Below are 22,512 nucleotides of genomic sequence, written 5' to 3'. Positions count from 1 at the left end.
GGGGAGCCTGAGGGAGCAGTAGTATCTACCTTACACTGTTGATTTCCTACTACAATCCAGCTCTCACACTTTGCTCTTTTATGGCCACACTTTTATGGCCAATCTACTCACTGTACCCCGATCTCATCTATCTCCCTGAGACCCCTGACCCACTGTCCACTAGGCCATGCTGCCTCTCACTCTGCACACAAAAGGCGCCCAGGACAGTGCTCTGCTCAGTGTAGGGGTCCACACAGGAGTCCCCCAATATAGTACTCTGCACACAGCAGGCACCCAATACAGAGTGCCGAGGCTGACACAGCTACTTACCTCCCAAGCTGCGGCTGCCTTTGCTGCTGTTCAGTTTTGGAGGGTCTGGGAGGGGTTAGGGAGAAGGTGAGCTGGGGCTGGGGGCCGCCAAAAGTTGGGTAGAGGGAAGCCGGAGGTCAGGAAGGGGTTTTGGGGAAGCGGGAGCAGGGGAGAGTGAGATTCCCATGGGCCAGTCAGGCCTGGGCCCAGCTGGACCGAGTCCACATCCCTCATCCCACATTTACGCCTTCCACCAATGCTGGCCCTGCGTGACCATAAATTCTCCACCCCCCCGGCCGGGAGCTATTGTTATTATCAAGTGGCGTCGAGTCGTTTCTGCTTCATGGCGACTCTATGGATATATTTTTTCCAGAACGTCCTGCCTTCTGCCATAATCCGTAACTTTTCTAACGGTTCTTCTGTTATCGTTGTTACGGTCTCTGTCCATCTAGCTGCTGGTCTGCCTCTTCCACGTTTATCCCTGGACTTCTACTAGCATTAGTGTCTCCTCCGGAGAATTAGTCCTCCTGAGCACTTAGTACAGTGCTCTGCACACAGTAAGCTCTCAGTAAATACGATTGATTGATTATGTGTTCAAAATATGCTAATCTAAATCGAGTTACTTGGCCTTCCAAAGACCACTTTGGAGGGGGAGGGACAAACTTTATCCCAGGCGGCAGGGACTCTCCCTTCTGGAGGTCGCTCCTTTTCCTCTCCCGCCAGGAGAAGTAGCTCCGCCCTAGCACACACACACACACACACACACACACACACACACACACACTCTCTCACAAACACACACCCCAAGAGCCCAGAATGCAGAGCATAGTTGTGGGGAACACAGCAGGGGATAAAGAGGGCCTCAGCCATCCAGCCCCCCTACCCCAGCTTCCAGGGGACGTTGGGCACTGTCTTCTGGAACAGGGTGTAAGCTCACTGTGGGCAGGGAAAGTGTCTAGCAACTCTGCTGTATTGTACTCTCCAAAGTGTTTAGTACAGGTGTTTAGTTCCCCCTTCTAATAATAATAATAACGATGGTATTTATTAAGCGCTTACCATGTGCCAAGCACTGTTCTAAGCGCTGGGGGGGATACAAGGTCATCAGCTTGTCCCATGTGGGGCTCACAGTCTTCATCCCCATTTTACAGATGAGGGAACTGAGGCCCAGAGAAGTGAAGTGACTTGCCCAAAGTCACACAGCTGACAAAATGGCAGAGCTAGGATTAGAACCCACGACCTTCGAATCCCAAGCCCGTGTTCTTTCCACTGAGCTACGCTACTTCTCTTCTATTACTCTATTTATTTATTTTACTTATACATATCTATTCTATTTATTTTATTTTGTTAATATGTTTTGTTTTGTTCTCTGTCTCCCCCTTCTAGACTGTGAGCCCACTGTTGGGTAGGGACCATCTCTATATGTTGCCAACTTGTACTTCCCAAGTGCTTAGTACAGTGCTCTGCACACAGTAAGCGCTCAATAAATACGATTGATTGATTCTAGACTGTGAGCCCATTGTTGGGTAGGGATTGTCTCTGTTGCTGAATTGTACTTTCCAAGCGCTTAGTACAGTGCTCTGCACACGGTAAGCACTGAATAAATACAATTGAATGAGTACAGTGTTCTGCCTACAGTAAGCGCTCAATTCATCATCAATCGTATTTATTGAGCGCTTACTGTGTGCAGAGCACTGTACTAAGCGCTTGGGAAGTACAAGTTGGCAACAATTGATGATGAAGAGAGTGTTCTGCAGGACATGGGGCCTGGGGCTGTCTCCCGGGGGGTCGGAGATACCGGGGTCCTCCTGTGGGGAGGGGATGCAGTGAGGGCGGAGACTTTAGAGGAGAAGGGTTGGGGAATGGGCTGCGCCCGCCCGCAACCCTTCCCCTGTCCCAGGTGACCCACATGGGGCTGAGGGTGCGGAGACAACCCAGGTGACCACTCCCGACCTGCTGGTCATGGTCACCAGCCCTTCCTCCTTAGACACCCGCCCTGGACCTGATTGATCATCCTCCAGTGGCCCCCTGACATTCCCCTCACTGGTCCCACTCCAACCCTGTCATGACTCTGATCATTAGTGCAACTGTCCTGGGACATGTTTCCCCACTCCTCGAGAAACCCCAGGGGTTGCTGATCCACCTCCCCATCAAACAAAAACTCCTCACCATTGGCCTTAAAGCACTCCATCACCTTGCCCCCTCTTACCTCCCCACCCTACTTTCCAAGCTTGCACACTCCACTCCTTTAATGCTAGTTTTCTCACTGTGCCTCGATCTCGTCCGTCCGCCAACCCCTTACCCACGTCCTGTCTCTGACCTGGAATACCCTCCCTCCTCAAATCCCACAGACAACCACTCTCCCCCACTGTTGGGTAGGGACTGTCTCTATATGTTGCCAACTTGCACTTCCCAAGCGCTTAGTACAGTGCTCTGCACACAGTAAGCGCTCAATAAATATGATTGATTGATTGATTGATTCAAAGCCTTATTGAAGGCACATCTAACTGACTAAGCCCCTTTTTCCTCTTCTCCTATTCCCTTCTGCTTCGCCCTGACTTGCTCCCTTTATTCATCCCACCTCCTAGGCCAACACCACTAATGTCCATATCTCTCATTTATTTCTATTAATTTCTGTCTTCCCCCTCTAGACTGTAAGCTCGTTGTGGGCGGGGAATGTGTCTGTTTATTATTATATTGTACTCTCCCAAGTGCTTAGTACAGTGCTCTGCACACAGACTATGGATAAATGAATGAATGATGAATGAAAGAATTAATAAATAGAGTGAATGAATGAATACATGAACATCTCATCGCTCACTTCCCGTCCCTGACACTCATCTAGTGTCCTGTTTACTCATCCTGTGGTTGTCCCTTGGACATCTCCTCACTGGTCACTTCCCACCCCCTTCGCCCCCTCCCCCAAACAATTGTCCCATCCCCTGCCCCCAGCCCTGATCGCCAGCCCAGACACCCCAGGGGACACACCCCACCCCACTTCCCAAACATCCAGCCAGTCCTTGACCTCCAGGACTTTATTCCCTGCTAACTCAGAGTCACCCCGGCCCCCAGGGGAGGGTCCTCCACCCTGTCCATAGCCGCCCACCAGACCACCCCAGTTAGGCCCTTCCCCGGGAGTGGAGGGCCTAGGGTGGGTGGCCGGCCACTGGGACAGACGTGAACGTCCCCAGCCCTGGCGGTGGGGTGGTTCGGCCTGGCCCGGCCCGCCCCGTCTGGGGTCCGGCTGTTGGGTTCTGCGGGCTCGGGCTGGGGGTTGGGCTGGACGTGGTCACGACACGCAGCAGCCGGCCTTCTCCCGGAACGGGTTCTTATCGTCAGGGACGCCCCTGACCAGCGGGTCCTCGCGGGCTCGCTCCTCGATGTAGTTCTTGATCTCCTCCGAGCACTTGGAAACCTGAAGAAAAGGGCACGGGTCGGACGGGGGGGCAGGAAGTGGCTGCGGGGGTGGCCCAACACAGGAGCTGCCCCATCTACGCAGCCTGTCCTGCCCCGTCCTGTCTACACAGGGTGCCCCATTCTGCCCCACAGGCTGTTCTGTGCCCTTTACATAGACACGCTCTCAGTCTACGATTTTTTTTACGGTATTTGTTAAATGCCTACTATGTTCCAGGCATTCTACTAAGCCCACTGTTGGGTAGGGACTGTCTCTATATGTTGCCAATTTGTACTTCCCAAGCGCTTAGTACAGTGCTCTGCACATAGTAAGCGCTCAATAAATACGATTGATGATGATGATGATACAAGCAAATTGGGTTGGACACAGTCCCCGTTCCACAGTCTCAATCCCCATTTTTTAGATGAAGTAACTGAGGCCGAGAGAAGTTAAGTGACTTAACCAAGGTCACACAGCAGACAAGTGGAAGAGGTGGGATTAGAACCCGTGACCTTCTGACTCCCATGCCTGCGTTCTTTCCATTATTTCTTGCTGCCAGGCTCCTAGCACATGGGCAGTTCAAGACCGGCAGATCCTTCGGGAAGGGGCAGAGAGGCACAACCTGGCAGAGCGCTCCACTCATGGTCAGTGCCTAGAATACTGTTCTGCTCCAGATTGGGAGAGGAGACCCTCACCCTCCCGTTCCCCTCCAGCCTTTTCCCCGTTTCTGCGTCCAACCCCATTAACTCGTATCCACCCCTGCTCTTAGTACAGTGCCTGGCATATAGTAAGCGCTTAACAACTCCCACGATTATATTCTACTCACCCTCTCCTCCCCACTCCACGGTCGCCGCGTGGAACAGGGGTAGAGGAGGTGGGACAGGGGCGAGGGACAGGGAAGGTGGAAGTGGGGGCAGGAACCTGGGGAAGGGGCCATGGGGTGGGAGCCAGGGGGACCAGGCGAACAGAGAAAAAGAGGAGTGGGAGCTTGTCCCCCTTTCTTGCTTTCTCATCGCTTCTGGCCACCCCAGACTGATTCTCGTGGCCCCGCCAGGGTCTTAGCTGGCCCCGGGGGAGGTGGGGGGAAGGACTGGGGGTGTTGCGGTGGTACCCCCCCCTCTTGCCCCCTGCTTCTCCCCCTACTCACCTGCTGACGCTGCAGCTTGGCCTCCCTCCTCAGCTGCTCCACCTCCACCCTCAGACGTTCTCGCTCCGGCTGGTCGTCTGCGCCCACGGAGGGCATGGTCCCCCGGCCAGGGGCGCCGGGCAGAGGGGGCGCAGGCCAAGGGGGGCACAGGCCGAGGTGGGCGCAGGGCAGCCCTGGGCCTCAACACGCTCACTGACACTCTCACAACGCCCCTCCCCTCCGACACAACGCGCTCTCCTGCTCCACCCTGACTGCCACCCGGTCCAGGCCCGGCCCAGCCCTGACGCCCCACGAGCAGCCCCCTCCTCTGCCCTCCACACCAGATCCTCCCCCTTCTTCCTCCTCCCTTCCTCCCCACCAGGAAACTCCAATTCCCTCCCTCGGGCCCAGTGCGCTCAGGACTGGCCCATCCGCAGTGGCAAGGCCCAAGGCTGGGGGTTGGGGCCTGGGGGTTGGGGCCTGGGGGTTGGGGGGCTAGAGAGGTCTGGGGGCCTGAGGGGTTGGGAATCTGGGGGACACGGGGCCGGAATAGTGGGGAAGGAGGAAGCGTCGGGAAGAGCGTCGGGAAAGGCTGGGGCCGGAGATAGCGCGGCCGGCATGTCCGGTCAGTTTCCTGCAGGGAAACGGACTCCTCCGGCCGGCCTTCCTGAGGGGCGGGGAGAGGGAGTGTCCGACCGGCGGACATACCGATGGATGGACACAGCACACTAAAAAGGGGCAGGGGTGCCCATGGCCGGACTGCCACTCTGGGCCCCTCCCGCAGCACAGAACAACACACACGGACAGAGAAACCCAGACACAAACACACCCAGAAACACGCTCACATGGACACACAAACACTCCCACAGAGACACAAACACACACAGAACAACATACGGACGTACACAGAGAAACACAAAGACACACACACACGGAAACGCGCCGACACAAGCACACACAGAGCACCACGCGTACACACTCAGAGCACTACGCATACGTGCTCAGAGAGAAACACAGACACGAGCGTACCCAGAAGCAAACAGACAGAGAACTATACACAGAGAGCAACATACATACACGCTCAGAGAATCACATAGCACATGCATGGAAATGACACAAACACGTAGAAACAGACACAAGGCCCTCTCACACAGAAACACACACAGAGCAACACGTGCATACACACACAGAGGGAAACGCAGGCACAAACAAACCCAGAAACACAGGCTTTCTCACAGGGTTACATCCACACAGGAACAACACACACACAGACACAGAAAAATACCCAGAGAGCGACATTCATAGAAATAATAATAATAATAATGATGGCATTTGTTAAGCGCTTACTATGTGCAAAGCACTGTTCTAAGCGCTGGGGGGCGATACAAGGTGATTAGGTTGTCCCACGTGGGGCTTACAGTCATCATCCCCATTTTACAAATGAGGTAACTGAGGCTCCGAGAAGTTAAATGACTTGCCCAAGGTCACACAGCAGACATGTGGCGGAGCTGGGCCTCGAACCTCTTTCTCCCTTCAAGGCCCTGCTGAGAGCTCACCTCCTCCAGGAGGCCTTCCCAGACTGAGCCCCTTCCTTCCTCTCCCCCTCGTCCCCCTCTCCATCCCCCCCATCTTACCTCCTTCCCTACCCCAAAACACCTGTATATATGTATATATGTTTGTGCATATTTATTACTCTATTTATTTATTTATTTTACTTGTACATGTCTATTCTATTTATTTTATTTTGTTAGTATGTTTGGTTTTGTTCTCTGTCTCCCCTTTTAGACTGTGAGCCCACTGTTGGGTAGGGATTGTCTCTATATATTGCCAATATGTACTTCCCAAGCGCTTAGTACAGTGCTCTGCCCATAGTAAGCGCTCAATAAATACGATTGATGATGATGATGATGATGATGATGAACCACAAATCACACATACTGAAACGCACAGTCACAAATATAAGACCCTCTCACACGGAAACATACACACACATAAGGGGAAGCCCTTTTCCCACACCAGAGCCCATGCCCATGGAACATCCCCTTCAGGAACGGATGCAACTTTTTATTGTCTTTACATTCTCTTTTTCCTGCCAACACCAGAGCCCTGGCTGCCGGCTCCCTGTCCCCCAACATCCGGGTTGTTCAGGAAATGGCACACCCCCCTTTCAGCTCTTTAAAGGGGTTCTTGTCATCCGGGACCCCCTTGACCAGCGGGTCTTCCCCGGACCGCTCTTCTATGTAATCTCGCACCTCCTGGCAGCAGTGGGATACCTAAAACACACAAAGTGGATGTGGGGGGATGAGGAACCTCCCCATCACCCCACCGAGTCCTCCCAAATCGGACCAACCCTCCCCCGATCAATCAGTCCATCAACAGTACTTAGTGAGCACTTACTGTCTGCGCTGCACTGTATTAAACTCTTGGGAGAACGGACTACAATAGAGTAGGTAGAGACCATCCCTGCCCACAAGGAGTTTAGCGTCTAGAGGAGATCTTTATTCATTCATTCAAATGTATTTCTTCATTCATTCATTCAATTGTATTTATTGAGCGCTTACTGTGTGCAGAGCACTGGACTAAGCACTTGGGAAGTACAAGATGGCAGCATACAGAGACGGTCCCTACCCAACAGCGGGTTCACGGTCGAGAAGGGGGAGACAACAAAACAAAACATATTAACAAAATAAAATGAATATGTACAAGTAAAATAGAGTAATAAATATGTACAGGCATATTCATTCAATCGTATGTATTGAGTGCTTACTGTGTGCAGAGCACTGTATTAAGCGCTTGGGAAGTACAAGATGGCAACATACGGAGACGGTCCCCACCCAACAGCGGGCTCACAGTCGAGAAGGGGGGGACAGCAAAACAAAACATATTAACAAAATAAAATAAATATGTACAAGTAAAATAAATAGAGTAATAAATATGTACAGGCATATTCATTCAAGCGTATGTATTGAGCGCTTACTGTGTGCAGAGCACTGTACTAAGCGCTTGGGAAGTACAGGTTGGCAACATACAGAGACGGTCCCTACCCAACAGCAGGCTCACAGTCGAGAAGGGGGAGACAGCAAAACAAAACGTGTTAACAAAATAAAATGAATATGTACAAGTAAAATAGAGTAATAAATATGTACAGGCATATTCATTCAATCGTATGTATTGAGCGCTTACTGTGGGCAGAGCACTGTACTAAGCGCTTGGGAAGTACAAGTTGGCAACATACAGAGACGGTCCCTACCCAACAGCGGGCTCACAGTCGAGAAGGGGGGGACAGCAAAACAAAACATATTAACAAAATAAAATAAATATGTACAAGTAAAATAAATAGAGTAATAAATATGTACAGGCATATTCATTCAAGCGTATGTATTGAGCGCTTACTGTGTGCAGAGCACTGTACTAAGCGCTTGGGAAGTACAGGTTGGCAACATACAGAGACGGTCCCTACCCAACAGCAGGCTCACAGTCGAGAAGGGGGAGACAGCAAAACAAAACATATTAACAAAATAAAATGAATATGTACAAGTAAAATAAATAGAGTAATAAATATGTACAGGCATATTCATTCAATCGTATGTACTGAGCGCTTACTGTGTGCAGAGCACTGTACTAAGCGCTTGGGAAGTACAAGTTGGCAACATACAGAGACGGTCCCTACCCAACAGCGGGCTCACAGTCGAGAAGGGGGAGACAGCAAAACAAAACACATTAACAAAATAAAATAAATAAATATGTACAAGTAAAATAAATAGAGTAGTAAATATGTACAGGCATATTCATTCAATCGTATGTATTGAGCGCTTACTGTGTGCAGAGCACTGTACTAAGCGCTTGGGAAGTACAAGTTGGCAACATACAGAGACGGTCCCTACCCAACAGTGGGCTCACAGTCTAGAAGGGGGAGACAGACAGCAACACAAAACACATTAACAAAATAAAATAAATAAATATGTACAAGTAAAATAAATAGAGTAATAAATATGTACAGGCCTATTCATTCAATCGTATTTATTGAGCGCTTACTGTGTGCAGAGCACTGTACTAAGCGCTTGGGAAGTACAAGTTGGCAACATACAGAGACAGTTCCTACCCAACAGTGGGCTCACAGTCTAGAAGGGGGAGACAGACAGCAACACAAAACACATTAACAAAATAAAATAAATAGAATATGTACAAGTAAAATAGAGTAATAGAGTCATAGAGTAAATAGAGTAAATTGAGTAATAAATATGTACAAGCATATATACACTATATACAGGTGCTGAGGGGAGGGGAAGGAGGTAAGGCAGGGGCATGGGGAGGAGGAGGTTTCTTGAGTGTTTACTGCGTGCAGAGCACTGTATTAAGTGCTTGGAAAGTATGATTCAGCAATAAAGAGAATCCTTGCCCACACCAGATTTAATAATAATAATAATGTTGGTATTTAAGTGCTTACTATGTGCCAGCACTATTCTGAGTGCTGGGGTAAATAAAAGGTAATCAGGTTGTCCCACGTAGGGCTCACAGTCTTCATCCCCATTTTACAGATGAGGTAACTGAGGCACAGAGAAGCGAAGTGACTTGCCCAAGGTCACAGTGCTGACAAATGGCGGAGCCGGGATTAGAACCCATGACCTCTGACTGCCAAGCCCGGGCTCTTTCTACTAGGCCCTGCTGTTTACAGTCTAGACTAGAAGAGTCTGTCCCCTTACCCACTCAGAGCCCGAGCAGCATGGCCAGGTGGGTGCCGGGGGCAATCGGTGGTATTTATTGAGCGCTTACTAAATGCAGAGCACAGTACTAAGTGCTTGGGAGAGTATAACAGACTAAAATTGGAATACCCTTTCCCTGCCCTCCGGGAGCTTACTGTCTATTGGGAGAGACGGACATAAAAATAAATTAACGATAGGGTAAGCAGCAGAGTAGAAGGATGTAATGATGATGATGATGGCATTTATTAAGCGCTTACTATGTGCAAAGCACTGTTCTAAGCGCTGGGGAGGTTACAAGGCGATCAGGTTGTCCCACGGGGGGCTCACAGTCTTGATCCCCATTTTACAGATGAGGTAACTGAGGCACAGAGAAGCTAAGTGACTTGCTCAAAGTCACACAGCTGACAATTGGTGGAGCCGGTATTTGAACCCATGACCTCTGACTCCCAAGCCTGTGCTCTTTCCACTGAGCCAAGTGCTGTGGGGCATCAAAGTCCTTAAGGGGTACAGAGCCAACTGCATAGGCAAACAGAAGGGAGGGTGAATAGGCTGGGGAAAAGAGGTAGTCAAGGAAGGCTTCTCGGAAGAGATGCGATTTTAGGAGGGCTTTGAAGAGAGGGAGAGTGGTGGTCTGTATGATAGAGAAGCAGCGTGGCTCAGTGGAAAGAGCCCGAGCTTGGGAGTCAGAGGTCATGGGTTCAAATCCCGGCTCCGCCGCTTGTCAGCTGTGTGACTTTGGGCAAGCCACTTAACTTCTCTGGGCCTCAGTTACCTCATCTGTAAAATGGGGGTTAAGACTGTGAGCCCCACGTGGGACAACCTGATCACCTCGTATCCTCCCCAGCACTTAGAACGGTGCTTTGCACATAGCAAGCGCCTAACAAATGCCATCATCATCATCATCAACAGTGCTTTGCACATAGTAGGCACTTAACAAATACCCAAATTATTATTATTATTATTAAATGAATGGGGAGGGAGTTCCAGGCCAGAGGCAGGACGTGGGCAAAGGGTTGGCGGTGAGATAGACGAGATCGAGGAGCGGTGAGTAGGTTGCCATTACAGGAGTGGAGTGTGGGGGCTGGCAAGCGTTGGAGGTCCCGCCCGGGAGCGACAATTGATGATTCACCCGGAAATCAGATCAAGTCAGACGCCTTCAGTCTCTCGACAGCAGGAGCTCAATAAATACCCGTGATTGATAGCAGCAGATCTCTTTCCCAAAAATTATCCAGGTAATTGTCCTAGTTCTCCACTGGTAGACAACAGCCCAGAATAAATATGGAGTTTCTACTGTACAGGGCACCCACTGTGTGCCAAGGGTTCTACCGGGCATCTACTGCCCTTCTTACCTCCTTCCCTTCCCCACAGCACCTGTATATATGTATATATGTTTGTACATATTTATTACTCTGTTTATTTATTTATTTATTTTACTTGTACATATCCATTCTATTTATTTTATTTTGTTAGTATGTTTGGTTTTGTTCTCTGTCTCCCCCTTCTAGACTGTGAGCCCACTGTTGGGTAGGGACTGTCTCTATATGTTGCCAATTTGTACTTCCCAAGCGCTTAGTACAGTGCTCTGCACATAGTAAGCGCTCAATAAATGTGATTGATGATGATGATGAAGGCAGAACACTGTACTGGATGCCATACTGAGTGTCTGGGAGAGAACCAGAGAAACAGAAGACACACACCCTGCCCGCTAGGAGCTCACAGTCTCCAGTCTGTCAGTCAGTCAGTCAGTCAATCATATTCATTCAATCATTCATTCAATCGTATTTATTGAGCGCTTACTGTGTGCAGAGCACTGGACTAAGCGCTTGGGAAGTATAGGTTGGCAACATATAGAGACGGTCCCTACCCGACAACGGGCTCACGGTCTAGAAGGGGGAGACAGACAACAAAACAAAACATGTGGACAGGTGTCAAGTCGTCAGAACAAATAGAATTAAAGCTAGATGCACATCATTAACCAAATAAATAGAATAGTAAATATATACAAGTAAAATAGAGTAATAAATCTGTACAAACATATATATAGGTGCTGTGGGGAGGAGAAGGAGGTAGGGCGGGGAGATGGGGAGGAGGAGAGGAAAAAGGCGGCTCGGTCTGGGAAGGCCTAATAATAATAATGGAATTTATTAAGTGCTTACTATGTGCAAAGCACTGTTCTAATTGCTGGGGAGGCTACAAGGTGATCAGGTTGTCCCACGGGGGGCTCACAGTCTTAATCCCCATTTTACAGATGAGGTAACTGAGGCACAGAGAAGTCAGGTGACTAGCCCAAAGTCACGCATTTATTGAGCGCTTACTGTGTGCAGAGCACTATACTAAGCGCTTGGAAGAGTATGATAAAACAGAAGCAGCATGGCTTAGTGTCAAGAGCCCTGGCTTGGGCGTCAAAGGTCGTGGGTTATAATAATAATAATAATAATAATAATAATAATAATAATGATAATAATGTTGGTATTTGTTAAGTGCTTACTACATGTCAAGCACTGTTCTAAGCACTGGGTGGGCGGGGTACAAGGTAATCAAGGTTGTCCCACGTGGGGCTCACAGTCTTAATCCCCATTTTACAGATGGGGGAACTGAGGCACAGATAAGTTAAGTGACTTGCCCAAAGTCACACAGCTGACAAGTGGCGGAGCCGGGATTAGAACCCATGCCCTCTGACTCCCAAGCCTGGGCACTTGCCACTGAGCCACGCTGCTTCTCTAATCCCAGCTCTGCCACTTGTCCAGCTGTGTGACTTTGGGCAAGTCACTTCACTCCTCTGCGCCTCAGTTCCCTCATCTGGAAAATGGGGATGAAGACCGTGAGCCCCATGTGGGACGATCTGATTACCCTGTATCTCCCCCAGCGCTTAGAACAGTGCTGGACACATAGTAAGTGCCTAACAAATACCAACATTATTATTATTCCTATATAACAGATGCTTAACAAATACCAACATTATTATAATTCCTATTGAACAGACACATTCCCTGCCCACAACAAGTTTATAGTCTAGATCTTTGGAGATGAAGCAGCGTGGCTCATCGGAAAGAGCACGGGCTTTGGAGTCAGAGGTCATGGGTTCAAATCCCGGCTCTGCCACATGTCTGCTGTGTGACCTTGGGCAAGTCAGTTAACTTCTCTGAGCCTCAGTTCCCTCTTCTGTAAAATGGGAATTAAGACTGTGAGCCCCACATGGGACAACTTGATCACCTTGTATCCCCCCCAGCGCTTAGAACAGTGCTCTGCACATAGTAAGTGCTTAACAAATGCCATCATTATTATTATTATTATGAATGAGTTATCTTTTGCTCTGGTTTGTTGGAACTGGTGAATGCCAGTCCTTTCCCTCCCCTCCACGTTGGCAGAGGAGACTCCTTCTCGGGAGCCCAAACTGAAGTTCTCTGCAGACCCTCTCTACTCACCACTTTCCTTTCCAAAGTCACTTCCTTTTTGAGTTGGTCCACCTCCATCTTCAGCTTGTCCTTCTCCGTCAGGTCCTCGATGTTAATCACGGGCATCTCGGCAGCGGCTGGGGGAGCCTAGATGGGGCGGCTGGATGGGGTGGCTGGGTGGAGCGGCTGGACGTAGACTGGGGAGACTGGATGTGGACTGGTCAGGGGTGGCTGGATGGGACGGTTGGGCGTGGACTGGTCAGGGGAGACTGGAGGTGGACTGGTCAGGGTGGCTGGACGTGCCCGACAGGGCCTTGAGGGCCCTCGGTAATGCCCACTCATCCGATTAAACCCGTGACTGGTCCCAATCCGCCCCAATCCGGCCCTGCGTGGGGGGAGGGAGGAGGTGGGGTAGTGGCGTGCCCAAGTGTCACTTTCCTCTGGGCCTCGCTCCTCCCCTTCCCCCAGAGCTGCAAGTCCCCAGTCATGCAGCCTTTTAGACTGTGAGCCCACTGTTGGGTAGGGACTGTCTCTATATGTTGCCAATTTGTACTTCCCAAGCGCTTAGTACAGTGCTCTGCACAAAGTAAGCGCTCAATAAATACGATTGATGATGATGATGATGATGATGATGCAGCCGGCCATGCACGGACATTCATTCATTCATTCAATCGTATTTATTGAGCGCTTACTGTGTGCAGAGCACTGGACTAAGCGCTGGGGAAGTACAAGTTGGCAGCATATAGAGACGGTCCCTACCCAACAGCGGGCTCACAGTCTAGAAGGGGGAGACAGACAACACAACAAAACATATTAACAAAATAAAATAAATAGAATAAATATGTACAAGTAAAATAAATAGAGTAATAAATATGTACAAACGTATATACAGGTGCTGTGGGGAGGGGAAGGAGGTGAGGCGGAGGGGATGGGGAGGGGGAGGAGGGGGAGAGGAAGGAGGAGGTCAGTCTGGGAAGGCCTCCTGGAGGAGGTGAGCTCTCAGTAGGGCCTTGAAGGGAGGAAAAGAGCTAGCTTGGCGGATGTGTGGAGGGAGGACGTCCCAGGCTAGGGGGAGGACGTGGGCCAGGGGTCGACAGCGGGACAGGCGAGAACGAGGCACAGAGGGGAGGTTAGTGGCAGAGGAGCGGAGGGTGCGAGCTGGGCTGGAGAAGGAAAGAAGGGAGGTGAGGTAGGAGGGGGCGAGGTGATGGTAAGCCTTGAAGCCGAGAGTGAGGAGTTTTTGCCTGATGCCTAGGTTGATTGGTAGCCACTGGAGATTTTTGAGGAGGGGAGTAACATGCCCAGAGCATTTCTGCACAAAGATGATCCGGGCAGCAAAGTGAAGTGTAGATTGAAGTGGGGAGAGACAGGAGGATGGGAGATCAGAGAGGAAGCTGATGAAGTAATCCAGTCGGTATAGGATGGGAGATTGAATGAGCAGGGTAGCAGTTTGGATGGAAAGGAAAGGGTGGATCTTGGTGATGTTGCGGAGCTGAGGCCGGCAGGTTTTGGTGACGGATTGGATGTGAGGGGTGAACGAGAAAGCAGAGTCGAGGATGACACCCAGGTTGCGGGCTTGTGAGACAGGAAGGATGGTAGTGCCGTCAACAGTGATGGGAAAGTCAGGGAGAGGGCAGGGTTTGGGAGGGAAGATAAGAAGTTCATTTGGCGAGGGACCCTTGAAGTCCCACCCCGGGGACCCGCAGGATGAGATGGAAAAGCACAAGAAGCAGCAGAGCCAGGCCTGGGAGTCAGAAGGACCTGGGTTCTAATTCCGGTTCCACCACTGTCTGTTATGTGACCTTGGGCAAGTCACAGACTCCTCTGTGCCTCAGTTACCTCATCTGTAAAACAGGGGTTAGGACTGTGAGCCTCGTGTGGAACAGGGACTGTGTCCGACCTGATTAACTTGTATCTACCCCAGCACAAAGTACAGTGCCTGCACATAGTAAGCCCTTAACAAATACCTTAAAAAAAACCCTGAGAATAAGACAGGGAGAAGGGATGGGTGACAGTCACATAAGGAAAGGAGAAACTGAGATAAAGAAGGACAAAGTTTGTAGTCCAGCGGAGGGAGGGTTGGGTCACACATCCTGGCACAAGCCACCTAGAGACCCCTCTCAAGACTAGTTTAGACTGCTTTCTGCCACAGTAATAATAATAATAATAATGTTGGTATTTGTTAAGCATTTACTATGTGCCAAGCACTGTTCTAAGCACTGGGAGAGATACAAGGTTGTCCCACGTGGGGCTCACAATCTTAATCCCTATTTTCCAGATGAGGTAATTGAGGCACAGAAAAGTTAAGTAACTTGCCCAAAGTCACACAACTGATAAGTGGTGGAGTTGGGATTAGAACCCACACCCTCTGACTCCCAAGCCCGAGTTCTTTCCATTAAGCCACGCTGCTTCTCTAGACTTTAGAACATCAGCCTGTGCTGAGTGAACTCGAGCATGTCACTGTAATGTCTCTGAGCCTTGATTTCTTCCAGGGTTCAGCAGGTCCCTCAGTCAATCAGTCAATTAATTACTGCTATTTAGGGAATGCTTACTATGTGTAGAGCACTGTACTAGGTTCTTGGAAAATAAAGTTGTTAGACCCGATCTTTTCCCTAGGGTCCAGGCTTGTGAGAGTGGGAAGATAGTGGTGTGGTTTGCAGAGACGGAAAAGTCAGAGGAGAGCAGGCTTCGGGTAGGAAAATGAGGAAAGTCAGGGGTGTTGGATTGTCCATGCTGGGTCACTTGGGGAGAGTCAGGCATGTTGGATGGTCCCTGCTGGGTGACTTTGGGAAAGTCAGGAATGGAAAGGGGAGAGTCAGGGGTGTTGGATACTCCATCCCTAACCATAGAGCAGAAGTGGCAGAGTTGCTTAATGGAAAGAGCACGGGCTTTGGAGTCAGAGGTTGTGGGTTCAAACCCCAGCTCTGCCAATTGTCAGCTGTGTGACTTTGGGCAAGTCACTTAACTTCTCTGTGCCTCAGTTCCCTCATCTGTAAAATGGGGGATTAAGATTGTGAGCCTCCCATGGGACAACCTGATTGCTTTGTAACCTCTCCAGCACTTAGAACAGTGCTTTGCACATAGTAAGTGCTTAATAAATGCCATTATTATTATTAATATTATTATTATTATGGAGAGGAACAGGGAGGAATCCAGAAAGACAACCAGTACCTGAGGGTCCTGATGCCATTGTTGGAGTCAGAGTCTGGACCTAGAGGGGCAGAAGGGCTGAACTGATGGGGCGTCACTCATGACCTGATCTGTAAATATGATTATAAGATCATCATCAACAGTATTTAGTGAGCCCTTTCTGGGTACAGATCACTGTACCAAGCACTTGGGAGAGTAATAATAATAATGATGGTATTTGTTAAGCATTTACTACGTGCCAAGCACTGTTCTAAGCGCTGGGGTAAAAACAAGGTAATCAGGTTGTCCCATGTGGGGCTCACAGTATTAATCTCCACTTTACAGTTGAGGTAACTGAGGCACAGAGAATTTAATCAATCAATCAATCAATCATATTTATTGAGCACTTACTGTGTGCAGAGCACTGTACTAAGCGCTTGGGAAGTACAAGTTGGCAACATATAGAGACAGTCCCTTCCCAACAGTGGGCTCACAGTCTAAAAGGGGGAGACAGAGAACAAAACCAAACATACTAACAAAATAAAATAAATAGAATAGATATGTACAAGTAAAATAAATAAATAAATAAATAAATAGAGTAATAAATATGCACAACCGTATATACATACATATATATATATATATATATATATATATATATATATATATAAGTGACTTGCCCAAGATCACACAGCACACAAGTAGCAGAGTGGGATTAGAACACATGTCCTCTGACTTCCAAGCCCGTGATCTCTCCACTAAGCCATACACCAGAGATGGTAGACATGTTCCCTGCTGACAGCAAGCTTACAGTCTACCAGTCAACAAGGGAGTAGCAGGGCAGGGGACATTCCGGAATACCTAGTCCCACAAGCACAACCAGGGAAGGGAGGGAGACAAAGTGATGGGTGGGTTATGTTCAATCAGTCGATCAAACCAACAGTCAGTAGAATTTATTGAGTGCTTACTATGTGCAGAGCACTGAACTGAGGACTTGGGAGAGTAAAGTTAGTAGACACAATCTCTGCCCTTTAGGAGCTTACACTCTAGCGGGTGAGACAGACATGAAAATAAATTGCAGGTCTGGGGAGTTGAAACCATTCAATCAATTATTCACTATATGGTATTTATTGAGCACTTAACTGTGTGCAGAGCACTATACTAAGCACTTGGGAAAATACAATACAATAGAGTTGGTTGTTATATCTGAACAGTGCTTGGCACATAGTAAGTGCTTAACAAATACCATTATTATTAGTAGTAGTATTATTATCTGATTGCCTTTTATCTACACCAGGGCTTGCTTGGAACATAGTAAGCACTTAAACAAATACCACAATTACTATTATTGTTACAATAATAATAATTGTAGTGGAAAGAGCACAGGCTTGGGAGTCAGAGGTCATGGGTTCTAATACTGGCTCCGCCACTTGTCAGCTGTGTGACTTTGGGCAAGTCACTTAACTTCTCTGGGCCTCAGTTACCTCATCTATAAAAGGGGGATGAAGACTGTGAGCCCCACCTGGGGCAACCTGATTACCTCATATCTATCCCAGCGCTTAACACAGTGTGCTTGGCACATAGTAAGCACTTAACAAATACCAATACTATTATTATATTATTTGCACTTAACAATAATAATAATTGTGGAATTCATTAAGCACTTACTATGTGTAAAAAATCTCATCTGTAAAAAATGGGGATGAAGACTGTGAGCCCCCCGTGGGACAACCTGATCCCCTTGTAACCTCCCCAGCACTTAGAACAGTGCTTTGCACATAGTAAGCACTTAATAAATGCCATTATTATTATTATTATGTTCCAAGCACTAATAATTGCGGTATTTGTTAAGTGCTTACTATGTGCCAAGCACTGTACTAAGCTCAGAGGTAGGTACAAGATAATTAGGTCCCACATGGGGCTCACAGTCTAAGAAGGAAGGAGAACAGATATTTCCATTCTGCAGATGAGGGAACTGGGACACAAAGAAGTTCAAAGTCTATTCAGCAGGTTTGTGGCAGAGGAGGAATTAGAACCCAGATCCACTGACTCTCTGGGCCAGTCTCTTTCCTCTAGGCCATGCTGCTTCTCCACGATTAGATGAGATTCCTGACATCAGGAGCTCCACAGTCTTGAGGGGGAAATAGACATTAAAATACATTACAGTTAGGGGAAATAATAGACCTTGAGGATAAGTACGTAAGTGCTGTGGGTGTGGGTGGGTACCAATGGCATACGCAGCCAAGTGCAAAATCGATGCAGAGGGGAGGGTAAATTGAGGAAATGAGGATTTAGTCAGGGAAGGCCTCTTGGAGGAGGTTTGTAGGTGGGGAGAGAGGTGGGCTGTGGTTTATAAAGGGGGAGGGAGTTCTCGGCCCAAAGGAGAACATCGACAAGGGGTCAGCGGTGGGGTAGATGCTATCCGGGTCAAGAGAGTAGGTTGGGTGTTGGAGGAGCAGAGTGGGCCTGGGTTGTGCATTCAGTCTACATCTCCCTGCACCTCCTCAGCCCGCAGTGTAGATAATGTTTCCATGAGAATGGGGTGGGTGGATACTGAGGCAGCTGAGCAGCTGAGGAGAATTACGATGGAGTATAACCTAGATGGGTAGCGTTGTTTTTTAAAAAATACCATCTGTTAAGCACTTACTATGTGGCAGACACTGTACTAAGTACTGGGGTAGATACAAGAAAATTGGGTTGGACACAGTCCCTGACGAACTTGGGGCTCACTGTCTCAATCTCCATTTTACAGAGGAGGAAACTGAGGCACAAAGAAGTTAAGTGACTTTCCCCAGGTCACACAACAGATAGGTGGAAGAGCTGGGATTAGAACCCAGGTCCCCTGGGCTCCCAGGCCGATGCTCTTTCCACTAATCCTGGGAGTCATTTCAGCGTGGCTCAGTGGAAAGAGCCCGGGCTTTGGAGTCAGAGGTCATGGGTTCAAATCCCGACTCCGCCAACTGTCAGCTGTGTGACTTTGGGCAAGTCACTTAACTTCTCTGGGCCTCAGTTCCCTCATCTGTAAAATGGGGATTAAGACTATGAGCCCCCTGTGGGACAATCTAATCTCCTTGTAACCTCCCCAGCGCATAGAACAGTGCTTTGCACATAGTAAGCACTTAACAAATGCCATTGTTATTATCATCATCATTATTATTATTATTAATCCCCATTTTACAGATGAGGAAACTGAGGCACAAAGAAGTTAAGTGACTTTCCCCAGGTCACACAACAGATAGGTGGAAGAGCTGGGATTAGAACCCAGGTCCCCTGGGCTCCCAGGCCGGTGCTCTTTCCACTAATCCCGGGAGTCAGTCCACGTGGCTTTGGAGTCAGAGGTCATGGGTTCAAATCCCAGCTCTGCCACTTGTCATCTGTGTGACTTTGGGCAAGTCACTTAGCTTCTCTGTGCCTCAGTTACCTCATCTGTAAAATGGGGATGAAGACTGTGAGCCCCCAGTGGGGCAACCTGATCACCTTGTAACCTCCCCAGTGCTTAGAACAGTGCTTTGCACATAGTAAGGACTTAATAAATGCCTTCATTATTATTACTAGGGGCTGTTGCTCAGCAGCTGATACATTGAGCCAGATTCTTCCTAACAATTACTTGGGATTATTATAATAATAACAGTTGTCCTTGCATTTGGATATGTACCCTTTATTCACTCCTCCTTCAGCCCAACAGCACTCATGTACCTATCCATGGCTTAGCAGACAGAGCACAGAACTGGGAGTCAGAGGTCATGGGTTCTAATCCTGGCTCTGCCACTTGTCTGCTGTGTGAACCTTGGCTAAATCACTTCACTTCAAGGGAACTGTGTCCAACTCTATTTCCTTGTATCCACCCCAGGGCTTAGTACAGTACCTGGCACATAGTAAGCACTCAACAAATACCATCCAACAAATACCATCATTATTATCCGTAATTTATTTCTATAAATGTCTGTCTCCCCCTTTAGACTGTAAACTCATTATAATCAGGGAATGTGTCTACCAACTCATTTGTAGCGTACTCTCACTTCAACACTCACTGTAATGTACAGTGCTCTGTGCACAGTACAGAGAAGCAGCGTGGCTCAGTGGAAAAAAGCACGGGCTTTGGAGTCTGAGGTCATGGGTTCAAATCCCAGCTCCGCCAATTGTCAGCTGTGTGACTTTGGGCAAGTCATTTCAGTTCTCTGGGCCTCAGTTACCTCATCTGTAAAATGGGGATTAAGACTGTGAGCCCCACGTGGGACAACCTGATCACCTTGTAACTTCCCCAGCGCTTAGAACAGTGCTTTGCACATAGTAAGCGCTTACTACCATCCCCCTCATCTTACCTCCTTCCCTTCCCCACATCACCTGTATATATGTTTGTACATATTTATTACTCTATTTATTTATTTATTTATTTTACTTGTACCTATCTATTCTATTTATTTTATTTTGTTAGTATGGTTTTGTTCTCTGTCTCCCCCTTTTAGACTGTGAGCCCACTGTTGGGTAGGGACTGTCTCTATACATTGCCAACTTGTACTTCCCAAGCACTTAGTACAGTGCTCTGCACACAGTAAGCGCTCAATAAACACGACATTGATTGATTGATTGATTACTAAATGCCATCATCATCATCATCATCATCAGTAAGCGCTTGATAAATAATGATTGAAAGATTGCATTGTGGTATTTGTTATCAAGTCAGGAGGAGGGGCACTATCCTGGGCTCGCAGAAGCACAGATCATCATCAATCGTATTTATTGAGGCCACAGTCTTTTAGACTGTGAGCCCACTGTTGGGTAGGGACTGTCTCTGTGTGTCGCCAATTTGTACTTCCCAAGCGCTTAGTACAGTGCTCTGCACATAGTAAGCGCTCAATAAATACGATTGATTGATTGATTGATTGAGCGCTTACTATGTGCAGAGCACTGTACTAAGCACTTGGCACTGTACTAAGCGCTTGATATGTACTAAGCACAGATATGTACTGTACTAAGCACAGATATGACTCCTTACAGGAAGCTCCCCTTCCCCCACCCCCCAGTGTTTGAGCAGGCCCCCACTTGGCCCACACCCCACTGGCTCCTCAAAAAACTCCAGTGGTTGCCCATCCACCTTTGCATCAAACAAAACCTCCTCACCATCGGCTTTAAAGCACTCCATCACCATGCCTCCTCCTACCTCACCTCGCTACTTTCCTTCTACAACCCAGCCTGCACACTTTGCTCTTCTAATGCTAACCTTCTCACTGTGCCTGTCTCGCTGCTGTTCCCTGGCTCACGTCCTTTCTCTGACCTGAAAGGCCCTCCCTCCTCAAAAAACGATGGTATTTGTTAAGCGCTTACTATGTGCCGAGCGCTGCTGTAAGCGCTGGTAATCAGGTTGTCCCATGTGGGGCTCACAGACTTCATCCTTATTTTACAGATGAGGCAACTGAGGCACACAGAGAAGTTAAGTGGCTTTCCCAAGGACACACAGCAGACAAGTGGCAGAGCCGGGATTAGAACCCTCTGTCTCCCAAACCAGTGATCTTGCCACTAAGCCACGCTGCTTCTCTAATCTAATCAAGTCTGCTGAACAATTACTCCCTCCCCTGCTTCAAAGCCTTATTGAAGACACATCTCCTCCAAGAGGCCTTCCCAGACTAAGACCCCCTTTCCTCTTCTCCCACTCCCTCTGCATGGACCTGACTTGTCCCCTTGTTTTTCCCTCCTTCCAGCCCCAAAGCGTTTATACTGGAAAGAACCTGGGATTGGGAATCAGAGGGCGTGGGTTCTAATCCCATCTCTGCGACTTGTGTGTCTGCTGTGTGGCTTTGGGCAAGCCGCTTAACTTCTCTATGCCTCAGTTACCTCATCTGTAAAATGGTGATTAAGACCGTGAGCTCCACGTGGGACAACCTGTTTGTTCGTAAATCATTTACTGAGCGCTTAGTATGTTCAAAGCACTGGGGAGGTTACAAGATGATGAGGTTGTCCCACGGGGGGCTCACAGTCTTAATCCCCGTTTTACAGATGAGGTAACTGAGGTACAGAGACATTAAGTGACTCGCCAAAAGTCACACAGCTAATTGTTGGAGGCGGAATCTGAACCCATGACCTCTGACTTCCAAGCCCGCGCTCTTTTCACTGAGCCACCCTGCTTCTCTAACCTGATTACCTTGTACCTACCCCAGCGCTTAGAACAGTGCTTGGCACATAGTAAGATCAAACATCACCAGTATTATCTGTCAGATATTGATTGGTATTTATGTCAGTCTCCCTCCCCCGACTGTAAGCTCGTATGTGTCTGTTTATTGTTGTATTGTACTCTCCCAAGCGCTTAGTACAGTGGTCTGCACACATTAAGCGCTCAATAAATACGACTGAAGGAATAATTGGATCCCCAGGAACTTCCAGGATCTGGACTCCATCCCGCCCCCGCTCGTGTCTCCCTCTCCCTTGCCGCCCCCTGGAGGCTGCTGGGATTGCGGGAATTTCATTCATTCATTCATTCATTCA

The 22,512-nt window shown here is 48.6% G+C and overlaps 2 protein-coding genes across 2 annotated transcripts in view; both read right to left on the bottom strand.

The window, feature by feature from the left end:
- Positions 1-3,314: 3,314 nt before the first annotated feature.
- On the bottom strand, positions 3,315-5,069 carry LOC119919731 (guanine nucleotide-binding protein G(I)/G(S)/G(O) subunit gamma-11-like). The gene is made up of 2 exons (XM_038740395.1): positions 4,827-5,069; positions 3,315-3,700 (listed from the first exon to the last, which is right to left on the bottom strand). The coding sequence occupies exons 1-2, from the start codon at positions 4,920-4,922 to the stop codon at positions 3,575-3,577; spliced, it is 222 nt and encodes a 73-aa protein (XP_038596323.1). The 5' UTR covers positions 4,923-5,069; the 3' UTR covers positions 3,315-3,574.
- Positions 5,070-6,863: 1,794 nt separating this feature from the next.
- GNGT1 (G protein subunit gamma transducin 1) overlaps positions 6,864-22,512 on the bottom strand; it is a 54,933-nt gene continuing 39,284 nt past the window's right edge. The window contains exons 2-3 of the mRNA XM_038742270.1: positions 12,934-13,134; positions 6,864-7,078 (exon numbers count right to left, since the gene is read on the bottom strand). Of these exons, the coding sequence (XP_038598198.1) occupies positions 6,950-7,078; positions 12,934-13,029 (225 nt within the window). The 5' untranslated portion in view covers positions 13,030-13,134 and the 3' untranslated portion in view covers positions 6,864-6,949. The remainder of the gene's footprint in view (positions 7,079-12,933; positions 13,135-22,512) is intronic.

Source organism: Tachyglossus aculeatus, chromosome 2 (assembly GCF_015852505.1).
Source record: "Tachyglossus aculeatus isolate mTacAcu1 chromosome 2, mTacAcu1.pri, whole genome shotgun sequence".
Classification (NCBI taxonomy): domain Eukaryota; kingdom Metazoa; phylum Chordata; class Mammalia; order Monotremata; family Tachyglossidae; genus Tachyglossus; species Tachyglossus aculeatus.
This window is presented reverse-complemented; position numbering and strand designations above follow the sequence as displayed.